Source organism: Argopecten irradians, chromosome 4 (genome assembly GCF_041381155.1).
Source record: "Argopecten irradians isolate NY chromosome 4, Ai_NY, whole genome shotgun sequence".
Taxonomy (NCBI): Eukaryota; Metazoa; Mollusca; class Bivalvia; order Pectinida; family Pectinidae; genus Argopecten; species Argopecten irradians.
In genome coordinates, this window is record NC_091137.1 from 20015650 (window position 1) to 20035798 (window position 20149).

Sequence of the window (20149 nt, forward strand, 5' to 3'; positions counted from 1 at the left end):
TCCAAACCAAACATAACTCCCTACCTATACAGGTAACCATACCATAAACATACCGCTACCTCACACCTTACAGGTAACTAAAAACCATTACCATACCTCCCAACCTTAACAGGTAACAAAGACCATACTTCCCTCTCCACCTTAAAGGTAACAAATCCAATAGATTTCTCCCTACCTTAAAGGTAACCAAACCATAAATACCTCACACCTTACAGGTAACCAAACCATACATGCCCTCCCCACCTTGACTGGTAACCAAACCAAACATATATTCCCCACCTTACAGGTAACCAAACCCATACATTATCCTCACTCCTTACTGGTACACCAGACCATACATTCTCCCCACCTTAAGGTAACCAAAACCATTCATACCTCCCACCTTACAGGTAACCAAACCCAACGTACCTCCCTACCTTAAAGGTAACAACCATACATACCTCCCCCACCCTTAAGTTGTAACCATATACAATATCATACATCCCCACTTTACAGGTAACCTAACCATACATACATTCCCAACTTACTAGGTAACCAAATCCATACATACTCCCCACCTTACAGGGTAACCACACCACATAAATCCTGGCCCTTCCATATATGTAAAGGACTTAGTTATGTGTAATATAGGCCCTTCAATGTTAGGAACCCAATCTGGTGTGAAACATACCTTTCAATGTTAGGGACCCAGTCAGGTGTAAAACTGGCCTTTCCATGTCAGGGATCCAGCCAGGTGTAAAACTGGCTCTTCTGTTTAGAGACCTAGTCAGGTGTGAACCTGGCCCTCATGTTAGGGACCTAGTCAGGTGTAAAACTTGCCCTTCCATATTAAGGAGTCAGTCAGGTATAAAACTGGCCCTTCCATATTAAGGAGTCAGTCAGGTGTAAAACAGGCCCTTCAATGTAAGGAACCCAGTCAGGTGTAAAACTTACCTTTCAATGTTAGGGACCCAGTCAGGTGTAAAACTGGTCCTTCCATGTCAGGTACCCAGTCGGGTGTAAAACTGGCCCTTCCATGTTAGGGTGTCAGAAAGATGTAAAACTGGCCCTTCCGTGTAAGGGAGTCAAAAAGACGTAAAACAGACCCTTCCATGTTTGGAACCCAGTGTAAAACTGGTCCTTCGATATTAGGAACCCAGTCAGGTGTAAAACTGGCCCTTCAATGTTAGGGACCTAGTCAGTTGTAAAACTGGTCCTTCAATGTTAGGAGCCAGTCAGGTGTAAAACTGGCCCCTTCCATATTAGGAGCCAATTAGGTGTAAAACAGGGCCTGCCATGTTATGGAGCAAGTCAGGTGTAAAACGTGCCCTTCCATGTTAGGGACCCAGTCAGGTGTAAAACTGCCCCCTCCATGTAAGGGACCCAGTCATGAGTAAAACTGGCCCTTCCATGTCAGGGATCCAGCCAGGTGTAAACTGGTCCTTCCATGTTAGGAGCCAGAAAGATGTAAAACTGGCCCTTCCATGTTAGGGACCTAGTCAGGTGTAAAACTTGCCCTTCCATGTTAAGAAGTCAGTCAGGTGTAAAACTGGCCCTTCCATGTTAGGGACCCAGTCAGGTAAAAAACTGGTCCTTCCATATATGTAAAGGACCTAGTCATATGTAAAGCAGGCCCTTCAATGTTAGGAACCCAGTCAGGTGTAAAACTTACCTTTCAATGTTAGGGACCCAGTCAGGTGTAAAACTGGCCCTTCCATCTTAGAGAGTCTGTCAGGTGTAAAACTGGCCCTTCCATGTTAGGGAGCCATTCAGGTGTAAAACTGGCCCTTCCATGTTCGGGCCCAGCTAGGTGTTAAACTGGCCCTTCCATGTTATTGACCCAGTCAGGTGTAAAACTGGCCCTTTCATGTAATGGACCCAGTCAGATGTAAAACTGGCCCATCCATGTTAGGGACCCAGTCAGGTGTAAAACTAGGCCCTTCCATGTTAGGGACCCAGTCAGGTGTAAAACTGGCACTTCCATGTTCGGGCCCAGCTAGGTGTAAAACTGGCCCTTCCATGTTCGGGCCCAGCTTGATGTAAAACTGGCCCTTCCATGTTATTGACCCAGTCAGGTGTAAAACTGGCCCTTCCATGTCAGGGATCCAGCCAGGTGTAAAACTGGCCCTTCCATGTTAGGGAGTCAGAAAGATGTAAAACAGGCTCTTCCATGTTAGGGACCTAGTCAGGTGTAAAACTTGCCCTTCCATGTTAGGGAGTCAGTTCAGGTGTAAAACTTGGCCCTCTGTTGTTTTTTCCCCCCCATGTTAGGGAGTTTACATCTGGCCCTGTCAGGGGTGTTCCATTTTAGGGAGGTCAGAAACAGAGGTAAAAACATGGCCCTTCCATGTACAGGGATCCAGCCAGGTGTAAAAACTGGCCCTTCCATGTTAGGGAGTCAGAAAGATGTAAAACAGGCTCTTCCATGTTAGGGACCTAGTCAGGTGTAAAACTTGCCCTTCCATGTTAGGGACCTAGTCAGGTGTAACACTGGCCCTTCCATGTTAGGGAGCCTGTCAGGTGTAAAACTGGCCCTTGCATGTTAGGGATCCAGCCAGATGTAAAACTGGCCCTTCAATGTTAGGGAGTCAGTAAGATGTAAAACAGGCTCTTCCATGTTAGGGACCCATTCAGGTGTAAAACTGGCCCTTCCATGTTAGGGACCCAGTCAGGTATAAAACTGGCCCTTCCATGTTCGGGCCCAGCTAGGTGTAAAACTGGCCCTTCCATGTTCGGGCCCAGCTTGATGTAAAACTGGCCCTTCCATGTTATTGACCCAGTCAGGTGTAAAACTGGCCCTTCCATGTCAGGGATCCAGCCAGGTGTAAAACTGGCCCTTCCATGTTAGGGAGTCAGAAAGATGTAAAACAGGCTCTTCCATGTTAGGGACCAAGTCAGGTGTAAAACTGGCCCTTCTATGTTAGGGACCTAGTAGGTGTAAAACTTGCCCTTCCATGTTAGGGAGTCAGTCAGGTGTAAAACTGGCCCTTGCATGTTAGGGATCCAGCAAGGTGTAAAACTTGCCCGTCAATGTTAGGGAGCCAGTCAGGTGTAACACTGGCCCTTCCATGTTAGGGAGCCTGTCAGGTGTAAAACTGGCCCTTGCATGTTAGGGATACAGCCAGGTGTAAAACTTGCCCTTCAATGTTAGGGAGTCAGTAAGATGTAAAACAGGCTCTTCCATGGTAGGGACCCATTCAGGTATAAAACGGGCCCTTCCATGTTAGGGACCTAGTCAGGTGTAACACTGACCCTTCCATGTTAGGGAGCCAGTCAGGTGTAAAACTGGCCCTTCCATGTTAGGGACCTAGTCAGGTGTAAAACTGGCCCTTAAATGTTAGGGACCCAGTCGGGTGTTACACTGCCCTTCAATGTTAGGGAGCCATTCAGGTATAAAACTTGCCCTTCCATGTTAGAGAACCAGTCATGTTTAAAAACAGGCCTTTCCATTTTAGGGAGCCTGGTTCTATGAGATCCCATGGACGTTTTATAATAACTTTCACATTAAAGATGTATACTTTCAATGCCTCCCTTTTGGTCATAAAGAGCTGTCTTATGTTAGGGGATCAGACGGGTGTAAAAGGGACTGGTTTGAGAGGCATATTTCAGAAGTTTCCACAACACTAAGTGACCAGATATGTGTGTATGTTCAACACAAAAGTTGATCATGTGCTGAATGGTTAAGGTAAGAATATCTTGAACCATAGGTCTTAATCATTGATGGGCTCTGGGACGGTCGATTAGTTATTCCCACCTCTCAAAATAAATCTTTTCTTCTTTCTATCGATTGTGCTTACTTGGCTTACTTGGCACCAAGCTGAGAGTAATTGGCCGTATGTACTACCAGAAGTAAAGGGCCCTTGCATAAAGTAAATCACAAATCAGAATTAAGGAGTTTTGCATCAGAACACATCACATCCATAGACGTGTCTGTCTCTATTAGGCTTGTTAGAACCAGTGATTCTATTGACAGCTCGATTCAGCATCAACGCTCCTTGTTCAGTAACTCAATAAACCTAACACAGACAAATAGGGAGCTGTCACATCCAATTAATGTTAGATTTGTCTATATTATCACCTTACAGGTAACCAAACCATACATACCTCCCCACCTTACAGGTAACCAAACCATACATACCTCCCCACCTTACAGGTAAACAAACCATACATACCTCCCCACCTTACAGGTAACCAAACCATACATACCTCCCCACCTTACAGGTAACCAAACCATACATACCTCCCCACCTTACAGGTAACCAAACCATACATACCTCCCCACCTTACAGGTAACCAAACCATACATACCTCCCCACCTTACAGGTAACCAAACCATACATACCTCCCCACCTTACAGGTAACCAAACCATACATACCTCCCCACCTTACAGGTAACCAAACCATACATACCTCCCCACCTTACAGGTAACCAAACCATACATACCTCCCCACCTTACAGGTAACCAAACCATACATACCTCCCCACCTTACAGGTAACCAAACCATACATACCTCCCCACCTTACAGGTAACCAAACCATACATACCTCCCCACCTTACAGGTAACCAAACCATACATACCTCCCCACCTTACAGGTAACCAAACCATACATACCTCCCCACCTTACAGGTAACCAAACCATACATACCTCCCCCCACCTTACAGGTAACCAAACCATACATACCTTCCCACCTTACAGGTAACCAAACCATACATACCTCCCCACCTTACAGGTAACCAAACCATACATACCTCCCCACCTTACAGGTAACCAAACCATACATACCTCCCCACCTTACAGGTAACCAAACCATACATACCTCCCACCTTACAGGTAACCAAACCATACATACCTCACCACCTTACAGGTAACCAAACCATACATCCTCCCCACCTTACAGGTAACCAAACCATACATACCTTCCCACCTTACAGGTAACCAAAACCATACATACCTCCCTACCTTACAGGTAACCAAACCATACATACCTCCCCACCTTACAGGTAACCTAACCATACATACCTCCCCACCTTATAGGTAACCAAACCATACATATCTCCCTACCTTACAGGTAACCAAACCATACATACCTCACCACCTTACAGGTAACCAAACCATACATTCCTCCCCACCTTACAGGTAACCAAACCATACATACCTTCCCATCTTACAGGTAACAAAACCATACATATCTCCCTACCTTACAGGTAACCAAACCATACATACCTCCCCACCTTACAGGTAACCAAACCATACATACCTCCCCACCTTACAGGTAACCAAACCATACATATCTCCCTACCTTACAGGTAACCAAACCATACATACCTCACCACCTTACAGGTAACCAAACCATACATTCCTCCCCACCTTACAGGTAACCAAACCATACATTCCTCCCCACCTTACAGGTAAACAAACCATACATACCTCATGTAACCCAGTAAACTCATGTAACCCAGTAAGCTAATGTACCCCAGTAAGCTCATTTATCCCAGTAAACTCATGTACCCCAGTAAACTCATGTACCCCAGTAAGCTCATGTAACTCAGTAAGCATATGTAACCCAGTCAGCTCATGTAACCCAGTAAACTCATGTAACCCAGTAAGCTCATGTAACCCAGTAAGCTCATGTACCCCAGTAAGCTCATGTAACTCAGTAAGCATATATAAGCCAGTAAGCTAATGTAACCCAGTAAGCTAATGTAACCCAGTAATCTCATGTAACCCAGTAAACTCATGTTACCCAGTAAACTCATGTTACCCAGTAAACCCATCAACCCAGAAAGCTCATGTAACCAAGTAAACTCATGTAACCCAGTAAGCTCATGTAACCCAGTAAGCTCATGTAACCCTGTAAGCTCATGTAACCAAGTACGCTTATGTAACCAAGTAAGCTCTACACAATGATTATAAAGTTTACAGAATGGAGACGTTATGCACACAACTGCAACAGTTGGTCATGGTCAAAAGATCCATATAATTGCAACCATCAATAATTCGAAGTCTTGTTGTTTCGAAGTTTTTCTGTCAGTGCCTTGAACTTTGATACATAAAGGTTTGACTGTAAGTATTCATATCTTTATTAACTTACCTCATTGTTTCCTGCTTTTCGTCTTTTCAAATATGGCCGAAAATCATCACCATGGCGAACAAAGTAAAAGTAGGACACAAGTCTGTGGATCGGATTTCTTATAATATTGATGTACAGAGGTCTTCTTCCTGCCGCAAATCTGAAAACAACAAAATATTCATTGTAAAATATAGAAAATCTGTAAACAACAAAATATTGACTGTATATTTGGGATAATCTGTAAACAACCAAACATTTATTGTTTATTTGGGATAATCTGTAAACAATATTACATTCATTGTGAAATATAAACAAGAGGCCCAAAGGACCTTAATGGTCATCTGACTACCTTGGCAATAGTAAAATTAATTACATGTATATATGGTGTCACTTTGTAAGGACCTTGTCAGGATCATTTTCAATTTCTTTCAACAAATTTTATTTCAAACAAGAGGCCCAAGGGCCTTAACATATAGAAAATTAATTAGATATAGTGTCGTGGTAGCCATCTTCGATTTAGGATCAACCAGAGATGTAACAATACTTTGTCGGGACCATGTCAGGATCATTTCATGCAAGTTTCAGCCAAATCGCACCAGTAGAACTTGAGAAGAAGTTCAAAATGTGTTTTCAAGATGGCTGCTGTAGCGGCCGTCTTGGATTTCGGATCGAGTAACAACAACTTTGTCGGGACCATGTCAGGATCATTTCATGCAAGTTTCAGCCAAATCGCACCAGTAGAACTTGAGAAGAAGTTCAAAATGTGTTTTCAAGATGGCGGCTGTGGCGGCCATCTTGGATTTCGGATCGACCCGAAAAATAACAACACTTTGTCGGGACTATGTCAGGATCATTACATGTAAGTTTCAGCTAAATCGCACTGGTAGAACTTGAGAAGAAGTTCAAAATGTGAAAAGTTAATGCACGGCGGACGGCGCACGACAGACGGCGCACGACGACGGACGAAACATGACGACTATAGGTCATTCTGACCCTTCGGGTCAGATGATCTAAAAACTATAAAACTGAAGTATCCATTTGGATATTTATCCACCAATTGGGAAAATATTTGGCTATTTCTAATTTGGAATGGCGCCCTATATCAGCCCTAAAATGCATTATAGAACTGACCATGACTGTCATTGCATGAGTATGAAAATGTACATTCATCGTATGCATGTCACATCACTACATTAACCCAAAGATTATTTTGTACTTGTCAGAAACTGACCTTAACATTACATAAACATTCCTAGGTCCAAAATGAGATTATTTTTCTTATTTTTCCTCGGAATTATCAAACATTAATTCTCTCTGTTTAATGAAATGAGTTTAGAATATACATTTCTATTCAAAGAGCTGAACGCTAACCTCTGATGAGGCTGACAACAACAGTGCTGTCATAAAAAAGCCTCTGTAAGAGCTGTCCTGCAACACTTAAGATAGGATGTTCAGAGCATACAAACAACATGGATGTGGCTGACGTTTTCATTTTCTGCTGTATAATTTCGCTTCTTTCACATCTTCTATTTTATACAAAATGTCGCATTTTCCATACCATGCATAGTTCAATATATTATCTTTGTTTTCAGTAATGATATTGGGGAACTAAGAGTGAGGGTATCAATTTGAAACATTAAAATCTTTTGGGGTGCACTTTATTCGCTCTATACAATAAACACCAATTTTTCGGAGGTAATTTAAAACGTTTGTGTGACTGTGCTGTTGTCAGACCAGCAAGTTGAAAGCACAAGATGAGACCTTACAAAGTAAAGTGCATTACAGAATCGAAAATTACCCGGCAAGCCAATATCTGAAAGGGCATCATTCACTTCCTTCCCGTGTAATATGCGGGATAATTTAGTGTGCAGGTTTTTGTTGGAACCCTGGTAGGTTGGTTAGAAGTAAACTATTAGGGAGTATATAGTTAGTGGTGTTGATGTATTGGTAATGTTTGTGTGCTGACATTTAATCTGTGTGACTTATTATAGTCTGAATAGTAATCTTATACATTAATGTACTTAGATCACCCAGTGTCCTACAGAACATACACGACAAGGGAGTAATATAAATATACAACACTCTATAATGGTTAGATCACATGAAAAATCTTAACTTTATTTATCAAAATTCATATTTGATGCCTACAGTCAGCCATTTTATTTCCTTGCAGTCCTAAAAATGAATGAAAATGTTAAAGACCATAGGGAACCTGCAGATAAAATATGAATATTAATCTGTTAAGAACTTTCTGAAAGGCAAGTGGTTCCACTTCCTGTAAGAAAGGTACCTGTATTACACAATAGGCAGAGTGGTTCCACTTCCTGTAAGAAAGGTACCTGTATTACACAATAGGCAGAGTGGTTCCACTTCCTGTATAAAGGGAACCTGTATTACACAATAGGCAGAGTGGTTCCACTTCCTGTATAAAGGGTACCTGTATTACACAATAGGCAGAGTGGTTCCACTTCCTGTATAAAGGGTACCTGTATTACACAATAGGCAGAGTGGTTCCACTTCCTGTATAAAGGGTACCTGTATTACACAATAGGCAGAGTGGTTCCACTTCCTGTATAAAGGGTACCTGTATTACACAATAGGCAGAGTGGTTCCACTTCCTGTATAAAGGGTACCTGTATTACACAAATAGGCAGAGTGGTTCCACTTCCTGTATAAAGGGTACCTGTATTACACAATAGGCAGAGTGGTTCCACTTCCTGTATAAAGGGTACCTGTATTACACAATAGGCAGAGTGGTTCCACTTCCTGTAAGAAAGGTACCTGTATTACACAATAGGCAGAGTGGTTCCACTTCCTGTATAAAGGGTACCTGTATTACACAATAGGCAGAGTGGTTCCACTTCCTGTATAAAGGGTACCTGTATTACACAAAAGGCAGAGTGGTTCCACTTCCTGTATAAAGGGAACCTGTATTACACAATAGGCAGAGTGGTTCCACTTCCTGTATAAAGGGTACCTGTATTACACAAAAGGCAGAGTGGTTCCACTTCCTGTATAAAGGGTACCTGTATTATACAATAGACACATTTAAGACATTATCAATGTAACAATTCCCCAACAGATAGACTCCAATTTGGATGTGTCATTAAATCAATGAGATTCCCTGATGTCTTGTGCAGCCAGAACCATTCCAGAATGATACATTGTTTCTATAACAACACAAAACACTAGAGTAGGGCTGAGAAATTTCCCAGGAGCCCTATCATTATGTGAATGCTGGAGCTCCAGGATTGATGTCTGTCCCTTCAATATTTTACAGACACTCTGAGCTCTCTGTGTCTGTCCTGGACTCTAGGTATAACAAATACTATGATGCCTTCCTACACCCCGATATTTTGCTAATTTCATTTCCCCCAGATTTTCATAGAGTGATTTCATTGTCTTATCTTATTTAGAACACATACATTTCGCATTATTACAGTACAATGTAAGATTTCATTTCAATTCCTTCAGGACTTTAAGAAACACCAAATAGTATTACTGCTACAAGTAAGATTTCATTTGATGTCCTTCCAAGCAGTACCTTATCTCATACAAATTGTAAATTTAAAGTTCTCCAAAAGATCCCACCAAAAATAAATATAAGCATGTCAAAGAAAAAATGTTCATATTTATTTGAAGTTTAATGATACAAATAAACATCCAATAGAAAAAAAACTACAGGCTTGAACAGGAGAAGAATAGAACTCATATCATATATGCATGCACTTAAATCTGATGGATTGGCAGCTGTCAATCAAACTGTCTAGGTATCACATGTGATTTTGAATTTTTGTTTTGTGTATGAATAGGTACAGGAAGTGAGCTACATACTGCGTAGCGATCAGTTAATAGCAGAACCCTGGGTCTTTTGGTTATTGAAAAGTAGTGAAATTTGAGAATTTAGGGCTGGACCTTAAATAACAATATTTCATTAATGTAACAATAAGAGGCTGACCTCATTTCCTTAATTAGGCTGACAAGAAGTCATCAGGAAATCTTTTTGACATGAAGTGACCCAATCAGTAAAACCAGATTTTTGCTTAGCTACTGCAAGTGGACATCAACTGTAGTAAGTCAATACTGAGAAAGGAAACGAACAGACACTTAAGTGTCTACTCTGCTGAGAGAGAAAACATAACAATTTTGACAGCATGGTAACATTGAAATGTGACAGACTTTATTCCAATCCTCTGGCAGAAGCCAATTTGTATGAAGTGCCTCCCGTTCATCCTCTTATCTCTTCAGTGGTACCAGGGACAAATTAAATCATCCCACTCACAAGTAAAAATGTGCCAATGGAAACAGGAAACAGTGACAAACAAACATTCTTCTGATAAAGGGAATATGTTTATGAGAAACAACTCTCTTTTAAAATCAGAAAAAGCTTGTCGACCATTGGAGGTATTCAAGTTTTTATTTGTAAGAAAAAAAAATTGTAAGAAAAAATGTTTATAATTCATCCTTTGCTACCTTCACATGTATGGCTTACATAATGACCTTTGTATATAAGTGACTGTATTATGACCTTGTGTGACCTTTGTACTAGATCTGACTGTATCATGGCCTTGTGTGACCTTTGTACCAGATCTGATGGTATCATGACCTTGTGTGACCTTGTACCAGATCTGACGGAAACATGACCTTGTGTGACCTTTGTACCAGATCTGACATTATCATGACCTTGTGTGACCTTTGTACCAGATCTGACTGTATCATGACCTTGTGTGACCTTTGTACCAGATCTGACATTATCATGACCTTGTGTGACCTTTGTACCAGATCTGATGGTATCATGACCTTGTGTGACCTTGTACCATATCTGATGGTATCATGACCTTTAGTGATCTTTGTACCAGATCTGACTGTATCATGACCTTGTGAGATCTTTGTAACAAATCTGACTGTATCATGACTTTGTGTGACCTCTGTACCAGATCTGACTGTATCATGACCTTGTGTGACCTTTGTACCAGATCTGACTGTATCATGACCTTGTGTAACCTTTGTACCAGATCTGGCTGTATCATGACCTTGTGTGACCTTTGTACCAGATCTGACATTATCATGACCTTGTGTATGACCCTTGTACCAGATCTGGCTGTATCATGACCCTTTGTACCAGATCTTACTGTATCATGACCTTGTGTAACCTTTGTACCAGATCTGGCTGTATCATGACCCTCCTTTGTACCAGATCTTACTATATCATGACCTTGTGTAACCTTTGTACCAGATCTGGCTGTATCATGAACTTGTGTGACCTTTGTTACAGATCTGACTGTATTATGACCCTTTGTACCAGATCTTACTGTATCATGACCTTGTGTAACCTTTGTACCAGATCTGGCAGTATCATGACCCTTTGAACCAGGTCTGACTGTATCATGAACTTGTGTGACCTTTGTACCAGATCTGGCTGTATCATGACCCTTTTAACCAGGTCTGACTGTATCATGAACTTGTGTGACCTTTGTACCAAATCTGGCTGTATCATGGCCTTGTGTGACCTTTGTACCAGATCTGGCTGTATCATGACCCTTTGAACCAGGTCTGACTATATCATGAACTTGTGTGACCTTTGTACACAGATCTGACGGTATCATGACCCTTGTCTGACTGACCTTATATGACATTTATATATAAACGTCTACTTTGATATCAAGTTCTACTTTGATATCAAGGTCTACTCTGTATTCTAGTCCATTGACTTTTTATCTACTCTGTATTCTAGTCCATTGACTTATTATCTACTCTGTATTCTAGTCCATTGACTTATTATCTACTCTGTATTCTAGTCCATTGACTTATTATCTACTCTGTATTCTAGTCCATTGACTTATTATCTACTCTGTATTCTAGTCCATTGACTTATTATCTACTCTGTATTCTAGTCCATTGACTTATTATCTACTCTGTATTCTAGTCCATTGACTTATTATCTACTCTGTATTCTAGTCCATTGACTTATTATCTACTCTGTATTCTAGTCCATTGACTTATTATCTACTCTGTATTCTAGTCCATTGACTTATTATCTACTCTGTATTCTAGTCCATTGACTTATTATCTACTCTGTATTCTAGTCCATTGACTTATTATCTACTCTGTATTCTAGTCCATTGACTTATTATCTACTCTGTATTCTAGTCCATTGACTTATTATCTACTCTGTATTCTAGTCCATTGACTTATTATCTACTCTGTATTCTAGTCCATTGACTTATTATCTACTCTGTATTCTAGTCCATTGACTTATTATCTACTCTGTATTCTAGTCCATTGACTTATTATCTACTCTGTATTCTAGTCCATTGACTTATTATCTACTCTGTATTCTAGTCCATTGACTTATTATCTACTCTGTATTCTAGTCCATTGACTTATTATCTACTCTGTATTCGAGTCCATTGACTTATTATCTACTCTGTATTCTAGTCCATTGACTTATTATCTACTCTGTATTCTAGTCCATTGACTTATTATCTACTCTGTATTCTAGTCCATTGACTTATTATCTACTCTGTATTCTAGTCCATTGACTTATTATCTACTCTGTATTCTAGTCCATTGACTTATTATCTACTCTGTATTCTAGTCCATTGACTTATTATCTACTCTGTATTCTAGTCCATTGACTTATTATCTACTTCTGTATTCTAGTCCATTGACTTATTATCTACTCTGTATTCTAGTCCATTGACTTATTATCTACTCTGTATTCTAGTCCATTGACTTATTATCTACTCTGTATTCTAGTCCATTGACTTATTATCTACTCTGTATTCTAGTCCATTGACTTATTATCTACTCTGTATTCTAGTCCATTGACTTATTATCTACTCTGTATTCTAGTCCATTGACTTATATCTACTCTGTATTCTAGTCCATTGACTTATTATCTACTCTGTATTCTAGTCCATTGACTTATTATCTACTCTGTATTCTAGTCCATTGACTTATTATCTACTCTGTATTCTAGTCCATTGACTTATTATTACTCTGTATTCAGTCCATTGTCTGTATTCTAGTCCATTGACTTATTATCTACTCTGTATTCTAGTCCATTGACTTATTATCTACTCTGTATTCTAGTCATTGACTTATTATCTACTCTGTATTCTAGTCCATTGACTTACATCTACTCTGTATTCTAGTCCATTGACTTATTATCTACTCTGTATTCTAGTCCATTGACTTATTATCTACTCTGTATTCTAGTCCATTGACTTATTATCTACTCTGTATTCTAGTCCATTGACTTATTATCTACTCTGTATTCTAGTCCATTGACTTATTATCTACTCTGTATTCTAGTCCATTGACTTATTATCTACTCTGTATTCTAGTCCATTGACTTATTATCTACTCTGTATTCTAGTCCATTGACTTATTATCTACTCTGTATTCTAGTCCATTGACTTATTATCTACTCTGTATTCTAGTCCATTGACTTATTATCTACTCTGTATTCTAGTCCATTGACTTATTATCTACTCTGTATTCTAGTCCATTGACTTATATCTACTCTGTATTCTCCATGACTGTATCTAGTCCATTGACTTATTATCTACTCTGTATTCTAGTCCATTGACTTATTATCTACTCTGTATTCTAGTCCATTGACTTATTATCTACTCTGTATTCTAGTCCATTGACTTATTATCTACTCTGTATTCTAGTCCATTGACTTATTATCTACTCTGTATTCTAGTCCATTGACTTATTATCTACTCTGTATTCTAGTCCATTGACTTATTATCTACTCTGTATTCTAGTCCATTGACTTATTATCTACTCTGTATTCTAGTCCATTGACTTATTATCTACTCTGTATTCTAGTCCATTGACTTATTATCAACTCTGTATTCGAGTCCATTGACTTATTATCTACTCTGTATTCTAGTCCATTGACTTATTATCTACTCTGTATTCTAGTCCATTGACTTATTATCTACTCTGTATTCTAGTCCATTGACTTATTATCTACTCTGTATTCTAGTCCATTGACTTATTATCTACTCTGTATTCTAGTCCATTGACTTATTATCTACTCTGTATTCTAGTCCATTGACTTATTATCTACTCTGTATTCTAGTCCATTGACTTATTATCTACTCTGTATTCTAGTCCATTGACTTATTATCTACTCTGTATTCTAGTCCATTGACTTATTATCTACTCTGTATTCTAGTCCATTGACTTATTATCTACTCTGTATTCTAGTCCATTGACTAATTATCTACTCTGTATTCTAGTCCATTGACTTATTATCTACTCTGTATTCTAGTCCATTGACTTATTATCTACTCTGTATTCTAGTCCATTGACTTATTATCTACTCTGTATTCTAGTCCATTGACTTATTATCTACTCTGTATTCTAGTCAATTTACTGTCCAGTGTGAGGAGTACACTGGCAATCATAATTTTATTGATCTTTCTAAGGCAGGACATACAATTGTGGGTAAAGAAATTTTTTTAAAAATTTGTAGAGATATAATTTGTAGAGATAGAGTCCTAAAGATATTATATTAACCCTACGTGCCCTGGCTTCTCCTAGCACCTAAAACCAATCCCGTTTGTCACATGTGATATTCCAATCTAGTTTTAGTGGAGCTCCTTTTTTAAACTACTTTACTTTGACAAATTAATAATAAATGAACCTTGCCTTCAATGTCCTTCATCCGTACATGTAATCTTACCTTCCAAACTCTACATAGGCAAAGTGTCCATGGTACATTGCTGGCTTCTTCGACTCCCATTCTGTGATGTTATGTACAAATCTCATCTGAAATTATAACAGAATCCTTAGTACAGTATTGAGTAATTCATATATATGTAGTTCTTATCAAATTTCCAATTATGATCAGGTTAAATCAAATTCCAAAGTACAGATATAACACATGTCCTATCAACAAGAGGCCCATGGGCCTTAACAGTCACCTGAGTTTGGATACAGAATAAAATAAAGACATATAAACACTATACTATTGACCCAGCAGGCCCTTGAAGTCAGTCAGTGATTTTATAAATTTGACTTTTTAATCTATGGAAATTATTTGGTTCCATCAAGTATGCTGTGAATTCAGAAGATTTTTGAAAATTTTAGCCATTTTGACTCCTTTTGGCCCCACCCCCCCCTGGCGTCAGCCAGGACCAATATGGATATGACATTAAAATGCTATCTCAGGTTAATAATTCTAACCCAGTTTGACTAATTTCCTATTACAAATGACCAAATAATGCTCAAAATGTGTTTTTCCCTATATAAACTATAGTAAACTTACCCCCACCCAAGGGGAAAACCCAAGACCCCAGGGTCATATAATTCACAATTTTTGTAGAGGGCCTTGAGACCTTTCTATCCATGAAGAGTATTTGATTCTACCATACCAGTTGACAGAGATTTTTTCAGAAGAAGACACCCTTTTTCAAGCCCCTGGGTTTTTAGCTAATTAAACACCCGTTTTGACCCCACTGCCTAAGGCCCTGGTGGTCAGTCATAGAAAATTATGTTAATAAGATAGGACACCATGGCCCATTGTCTCAAAGGGCTAATATTGATAACAGTTTAGACTAAAATTCCTATTACAAATGATTAACCAAATAAATGCTAAAAATGTGTTTTCCCTATATAAACTATAGTAAACTTAGCCCCCTCCCCAGGGGGAAACCTTAGACACCAGGTCCCAGATAATTCTCTAAATCTGTAAAGGAGCCAACCTTTCATGCTATATAAAGAGGAGAATCGAAAGATTCAAAAGAAGATTTGGATTATAAAAGGAGATTGTGGGGATGCCATTTAGGCACTCAAATCTTAAAGGATATGGGTCCCGACCCTCAGATTCTGAATTTTTTAAAGTCAGTTTTGGCCCCCGGCCCCCTGAGATTAAAGCTAGGAATATGTGGATAATGACATTAAAATGCTAATTCAGGTTAATTAAATTCTAACCCCAGTTTTTGACTAATTTCCTATGGATTACAAATGAACCAAATAAAGATCAAAAATGATTGTTTTCCTCCCTATATAATCTATAGCAAACTAAACCCCCACCCAAGGAAAAAACCCAAGACCCCATGGACATATAATTCACACCCGAAATTTTTTGTAGAGGGCCTTGAGATCTTTCTAATCCATGAAGATGTATTTGATCTCCTAACCATATCAGTGAGTGGAAGAAGAATGATTTCTGAATTTTTTAGTCAATTTTTACCATCCTTTTTTGTTTGGCCCAGTCCCTCCCACAGCCCCTGGGGGTGGGGGACAATGTAATCAACAATTTTATATTGGCCTTTATGCCTTAGAAGTTTGTTCAAGAAAAATAATTTCATTGAATTTGCTCTCAGTGTGTTTCGGAGAAGTGAAGTTGAAAATGTATAAAAGTTATCGTCGGCACGACGGATGACGGACAACTGACGACAGACGATGGACGACAGACGACGACAACGGACAAAAAGGGCGATAGAATAGGTCCACCATGAGGAACTTTTTGTTCAGGTGCCCTAAAAAATGATTTTGGGGACTGTTAGAAATCATCTATTTTTATTTTGAGTATATTTACAAATTTTTGGTCTACAAGGACTCTTGACTATAAGGGCAGCAGGATTAAAGGAGATTTGTGGGGACTGTCTAGACTACATGGGCAATCAGATACTAAAGGAGATTTGTGGGGACTGTCATAGACTACATGGCAGTCAGAGATACTAAAGGAGATTTGTGGGGACTGTCATGGACTACAAGGGCAGTTATATAAAGGGGATTTTGTGGGACTGTCATGGACTACAAAGTCAGTCAGATATTAAAGGAGATTTGTGGGGACTGTCATAGACTACAAGGGCAGTCAGATACTAAAAGGAGATTTTGTGGGACTGTCATAGACTACAAAGGCAGTCAGATACTAATTTGTGGGATATGTCATGGATTACAGGGCAGTCAGATACTAAAGGAGATTTGTGGGACTGTCATAGACTACATGGGCAGTCAGATACTAAAGGGGATTTTGTGGGGACTGTCATAGACTACATGGGCAGTCAGATACTAAAGGAGATTTGTGGGGACTGTCATGGACTACAAGGGCAGTTAGATACTAAAGGGGATTTTGTGGGGACTGTCAGAGACTACATGGGCAGTTAGATACTAAAGGGGATTTTGTGGGGACTGTCATGGACTACAAGGGCAGTCAGATACTAAAGGAGATTTGTGGGGACTGTCATGGACTACAAAAGGGCAGTTATATAAAGGGGATTTTGTGGGGACTGTCATAGACTACAAGGGCAGTCAGATACTAAAGGAAATTTGTGGGGACTCTCATGGACTACAAAAGGGCAGTTATATAAAGGGGATTTTGTTTGGACTGTCATAGACTACATGGGCAGTTAGATACTAAAGGAGATTTTGTGGGGACTGTCATGGACTACAAGGGCAGTCAGATACTAAAGGAGATTTGTGGGGACTGTCATGGACTACAAGGGCAGTTATATAAAGGGGATTTTGTGGGGACTGTCATGGACTACAAAGTCAGTCAGATACTAAAGGAGATTTGTGGGGACTGTCATGGACTACAAGGGCAATCAGATACTAAAGGAGATTTGTGGGGATTTGTGGGACTGTCATAGACTGGCAGTCAGATACTAAAGAGATTTGTACTGACAAGGATACAGGATTTTGGGGACTGTCAGAGACTACATGGGCAGTTAGATACTAAAGGGGATTTTGTGGGGACTGTCATGGACTACAAGGGCAGTCAGATACTAAAGGAGATTTTGTGGGGACTGTCATGGACTACAAAAGGGCAGTTATATTTTTTGTGGAGACTGTCATGGACTAAAAGGGCAGTCAGATACTAAAGGGATTTTGTGGGGACTGTCATGGACTACAAGGCAGTTATATAAAGGGGATTTGTGGGACTACAATAAGTGTTAAGACTATCTAGACTGAGAGATTTTCAGAAAAGAAGACAAAGCAGAATGTTTTCTAAATGGTGGTTAACATAAAATTATAATGTAATAATGATACTTCAAGATTTAATAGCTTTTATATATATCAGTAAACAATACAGATATCACCGGTAATGGACAGTGTATCCTTAAAAACAAAAACCTCTACACCAACATGCTACAGAGGTGGTAACCAGTTACTGGGACATCAAACACAAGACTGAGGTAATGTATGGCCTTCAAACATGCTAAGGCAGCCCTGGTACTTATTGCATGACGCAGGCAAATTAAGTGAAAACTTACCAAAAACACTTAACAGTGATTCCATTCACACGACTAAGGCGATAAATCAACTAAAGTCATAAAATAACCGAGCACCAACTAGCACATTATCATCAACCTGTCAGTTCCTATTCTGTATCAAATGAAATATTTTTGTTTTTTGCCATTTTCCTTCCACATAACATGCAGGCATTGTGAGTATGATGAGAAACTTTTTCTAACACTGAATTGATTTTTCACCATACAATGAAAGATACATTTTACCTTAAAATTCACAGCAGCAGAGTGTGTGACATTAAATGAAGACTTTTCCAAGACTTCACTTAATGGTTAGTGATCGGCTTTTAGGGAAATTTGTATAGCATCACTGTAGTGTGCCTGGCTTTACCATCACAACACAATATTAGGGGCTGCAGTTGCCGAGTGGTTAAGATATTTCGAGTGGGTAAGATATTTCGATAGTATATAACCTGTCAAAACTGGCCCTTAATTGTTTTATCTGGGTCTATTCCATCTTAACTGTATGATATTTTCCTTCCTAATCTTTATTGATTAAAACCTGTATAATCTGAAACCTATCTATGACAACCAAACATGCACATCTCTGTAACATCCAGTTTAGGCATTTTTTGCAATTGCATACTTTTGACAACAAAGATATTGTTTTGCACAAATATTGATAAGTTCTTAAATATACATGAGATCCCAGAGGGATCTTGGCACCCACCAAAGAATGATCTACGTCTGACAATGGAAAGAAGGATCTTTTCTCTGCTTTTCAAACTTTTACTACATATCACTACATATGAAATTTGAGAAAGATCCTTTCAGTACTTTCTGATATATATAAGAAACTTCAATTATTAAAATCCAAGATGGCTACCTGTCGGTCATCTTGTTGACACGATGGTCAGAAAATGCAATATGCACAACTAATATAAGGTCCTAGGGGAACCTACATATAAAATATGAGGCAGATCGCTTCAGTATTTTCTGAGAAATAGCGGTAACAAAATTAAGCTTCAATTATGAAAATCCAAGATGGTGGCCTGTCGGCCATCTTGTTGACCGATCAGTCCCAAAATGTACGGTGTATAAGAAGGGACCTAAGGAAACCTGCACATGAAATTTGGGACAGATCCCTTCAGCCTTTTCTGAGAAGTAGCAGTAACAAGAAATGTTAACAGACGGAAGGAGGCACGAACAGACCACGGACAAAAAGCGATTTGAATAGCCGCCCAGCATCTGATGATGGTGGGCTAAAAATGATCATGTCAGCATCGGATTGCAGTGTACAGTTTGACACCATGGAACTGTCCACTGGTAAATACCACCATTAAATTGATAGTGTAAACCATCTGGTGTGGACACTGTCACATTCACTACAGTAAACAGTACATCACTTACACACTGAATTATTTAACTGTCATTAGAGGGCCGAGAAAATTCAATTTCAAGGGGGGTAATCATGAGCAAAGTTGTTGTACACTTCCCTTTGTTCAAAAAGGCTACCTAAGCTTTATAACACAATATGGTAACTAACTCTCACAAAATGCTACCAACTTCACACATGCTGATGACATCTTTTCACAAATTAACTCATTCACCCCTGGAAATCCACTAATGAACTTTTCAAGGCTTGAATGAGAAGAGCTCAAACATGTGTTCAGGAGGAAGTGAGTTAACTTTAAAAATATAGAAGCAATCCACAACATTACTTAAGCTAGCCAATAGCTACAGTGGAACTTGGTTGATACGAACTCGGATAATTCGACAACCCAGCTTAATACGAAGTACTTTGATGGTCCCGGCCGAATTCCCTCTTTATTTTTGTTTAAAGAACTTGGATAATTCGAATTCGGAAAAACTTGAAGA

At 39.3% G+C, this 20149-nt stretch overlaps 1 protein-coding gene across 1 annotated transcript in view; it reads right to left on the reverse strand.

Annotated features, from left to right (window-relative positions):
* The window catches only part of LOC138320884 (heparan sulfate 2-O-sulfotransferase 1-like), an 82147-nt gene that overhangs the window by 14148 nt on the left and 47850 nt on the right, over positions 1-20149 (reverse strand). The window contains exons 4-5 of the mRNA XM_069264170.1: positions 14758-14843; positions 6075-6213 (exon numbers count right to left, since the gene is read on the reverse strand). Coding sequence (XP_069120271.1) covers positions 6075-6213; positions 14758-14843 — 225 coding nt within the window. The remainder of the gene's footprint in view (positions 1-6074; positions 6214-14757; positions 14844-20149) is intronic.